The sequence below is a fragment of the Cyprinodon variegatus genome, unplaced genomic scaffold, assembly GCF_000732505.1.
Source record: "Cyprinodon variegatus isolate N-32 unplaced genomic scaffold, C_variegatus-1.0 Scaffold203, whole genome shotgun sequence".
NCBI lineage: Eukaryota > Metazoa > Chordata > Actinopteri > Cyprinodontiformes > Cyprinodontidae > Cyprinodon > Cyprinodon variegatus.
In genome coordinates, this window is record NW_015150656.1 from 93,340 (window position 1) to 96,356 (window position 3,017).

Here is a 3,017-nt window from a genome sequence, read left to right on the forward strand (position 1 = left end):
TCTGGTGCTAGATCCGTTCCTGAGGCCCAGTCTGGTGCTAGATCCGTTCCTGAGGCCCAGTCTGGTGCTAGATCCGTTCCTGAGGCCCAGTCTGGTGCTAGATCCGTTCCTGAGGCCCAGTCTGGTGGTAGTTGGCAGTTTAGCGATCATTGCTCTCAGTTCTGGACTCTGTAATGGTCGTCATGTCATATATCTGCAGAAAGATTATTATTATTTGGTGAAGAACGGTTATGTAAAGCTGCATATGAGCCGTTCATTGATTCTGTTTATTTTGTTTGTTTCTCTTTCTTCCAGAGTCTTTGTGAAGAGCAGTCAGTGTCCGCTGGTGTTCATAGTATCTGGCTCTTCCAGAGGAGAAGGCAGCTTACGCTCTTTGTTCCCTCAGGAGATTCAGGAGGAGCTTCACATCAGCTGCATCAGGTTCATGTTGCAGACATTGTAAACACCCGTAAAGCAGAAACCACAACTAGTCCAGAGCTGTAACTTGCCTCTTAATCTATAGAGATATAAATAATTGCACATGCAAACTTTCAGCTAGTTCAAACAACTGGAAGTGGATCAGGGGCGTCATTTATCGAACGCCCCTCGTATCTTTTATTGGCTGCTTCTTGCTGTTATAGTTCTGAGTGTAGTGAAGAATTTGACTGGAAAGGCGACACACAGTTCATTGAAATAACAAAACAAATTTCAATAAGTTTCTGGTTTCAGTTTTTTTTGTATCAAATTTAAGTTTTAAAACAATGTAACCATAGTAACCCTGTTTCATGTCCTTCATTCCAGCTTTAATCCAGTTGCTCCAACAACAATGACGAAGGTTCTGAAGAGGATTTTATGTTCGGAGGCAGAAAAGGTGAACAAAGCATCACAAATGGGGAGTTTTTTTTTTTCTAACTGCATGATTTAATGATTTAATGTTCCTCTGATTTTCAGCAGAGCCATCAGAGGTTGTTTGTTCCCGATAAAGCAGAACTGGAGATGCTCTGTTCAGGATCATCTGGGGACATTCGGAGTGCCATCAATAGTCTCCAGTTTTCCTGTCTCCCAGGTGAGGACTTTATTTCACACCAGAGCAGATGCAGTAGATGAAAACTTGTCTTGAAAAGTGGAGTTTGGTTATTTTCATGTTTTTTTGACAGAAAAAACAAAAAGTTCTTTGAAGAAACCCCCTGCAGCGTCCACAGAAAGAAATGTTTCCCTTTCGAAACGGAGGGCGAAACGCGTGAAACCAGCGAAGGAGCAGGAAGAGCTCCAGGCTGTTGGTGGGAGAGACGCGTCTCTGTTCCTGTTCAGGGCGCTGGGGAAGATTCTGCACTGCAAGCGTGAGTAAAGCTATGGCAAGATGGGAACATTTAGCACCTGGTTACTGGTTTTCCTATTAAAGATGGAGGATATTTAATTATTATAATGTTGAGGTGGAAGGATCCTTATTCAATCCACGTTTAGCACTCTGTGGCGGTGCCTTAAGTTTTTTAAAATATGCCTAACAGGTGTTTTGATTAGCGTTGGTCAGTACCTGCACCTTTTCACTGCAGTATTTGACTGTTTTTCACGTGGAAAAGCTGCTATCTTAGATGCAGGGATGTTCTCCGCCCAGTTTTATGGGTAATGATATCTGAAAACGTATTTAGTACACTCAGCATCACGGTTACTGTTGGAACAAAGCTCTGCAGCCGTGCAACAACCCAGCCCCAGAACGATCAAATCAAACGTCTGTTAATGTGGGAGTCAGATGATTCATTGATTGGTTGACTTGATCATCAGGTGGAAATCCTGAAGATGTGAATGAAGCTGAAGCTGCCTCTGAACCCTGCTTACCGCGTCACCTGTTGCATCATCATAGAGAAGTACTGCTAGTCCAACCTGAGGTAAAGTTTTCTCCTATTTAGTCAATTTAACATCATTCTGATGTTCTTCTGTTTATGTTTACGCTGTTTTTTTCATTTCATCTTTATTTTATTCAGCTGGTTGTTGAGCGTTCGCAGACTTCTGGAGAGTTTTTCAGCCTTTGCCTTCATCAGAATTACCTGGACTTCTTCTCTGAGATAGCCGATGTCGACAGAGCCTCTGATTATCTCTCTGATGCGGATCTTCTCATAGGAAATTGGCCGGTTAGTCCTGAAATAGATAATATTTCACCTTAAAAATATTCGGAGCTTCAGCAAAGCTTCAACGTCCTAAAGCTTCTGTTGTTCTCGTGTTTTTAGATCCGTCACATTATGGAGGATTATGGATCGTCCGTGGCAACCAGGGGGTTAATTCACTCCAACTCCAGGCAGCTTCCTGTTGGCTTCAGACCGCTGCACAAACCAGGCTGGTGTCTGATCAGCAAACAGGTATGACAACAATAAAGCAGAAAATACATAAAAAAAAATGTTTGTAGCAAATTGGGATTGGGTAGAAAATGCCTCAAAGTTCAGGTTTGGTCATAGTTATGCTTCCTTCTTCACATCTCTGAAGTTATTTGACTGAAAATGATGAACCAAAGTGAATGAAAGATTATATTTCTTTTTCCAGCATCAGAATAACTGCCTGGCCGCCCAGTCTTTGTTCAGGAGCTTCAGTCTCACGCCGGTCGCCCTACAAACTCAGCTGCTGCCGTTCCTGGTCAAACTCTCCCACCCTACAAGCAGCCAAGGTACCACAGCGAGCTTATTAAAGTCATCCACATCGAAAGAAATACTGAATTAAATAAACTTATTACTGTAAAACAGAAAACCGTTCCTATAAAATGTTAGAAGCAGTATAAATGTGAAACGTGCTTCATTCCTGTTCTGCATTTTATCTTTTTACCGTCTTTGATAAAAATGTTCCCTGATGATGAGTTGTTAAGATTTGAAGCATAAATTAGGAACAGAAAACAAATGTTGCTGCTCATCCGTTAATTTGCTTCTCAGCACAGACGGCGTTTCTCCAGGAAGTGGGTCAGATGTCGCTGAGGAGAGGCTCTGGCAGGTACAGGTTTGATGATTCTGTGATCTTCTACACATCATTAGTGACACAGATGAAGATAACTGGAG

General features: G+C 42.3%; 1 protein-coding gene across 2 annotated transcripts in view; it reads left to right on the forward strand.

Moving 5' to 3' along the window:
- Positions 1-3,017, forward strand: part of rad17 (RAD17 checkpoint clamp loader component) — an 8,625-nt gene that overhangs the window by 2,568 nt on the left and 3,040 nt on the right. Inside the window, exons 4-12 of one of the 2 annotated variants that reach the window (XM_015379915.1) lie at positions 295-420; positions 781-850; positions 934-1,045; positions 1,137-1,319; positions 1,762-1,865; positions 1,962-2,108; positions 2,205-2,333; positions 2,515-2,635; positions 2,895-2,952. In XM_015379915.1, coding sequence (XP_015235401.1) covers positions 295-420; positions 781-850; positions 934-1,045; positions 1,137-1,319; positions 1,762-1,865; positions 1,962-2,108; positions 2,205-2,333; positions 2,515-2,635; positions 2,895-2,952 — 1,050 coding nt within the window. Of the gene's footprint in view, positions 1-294; positions 421-780; positions 851-930; positions 1,046-1,136; positions 1,320-1,761; positions 1,866-1,961; positions 2,109-2,204; positions 2,334-2,514; positions 2,636-2,894; positions 2,953-3,017 lie in introns of both variants that reach the window. The other variant, XM_015379914.1, reaches the window with a different exon arrangement.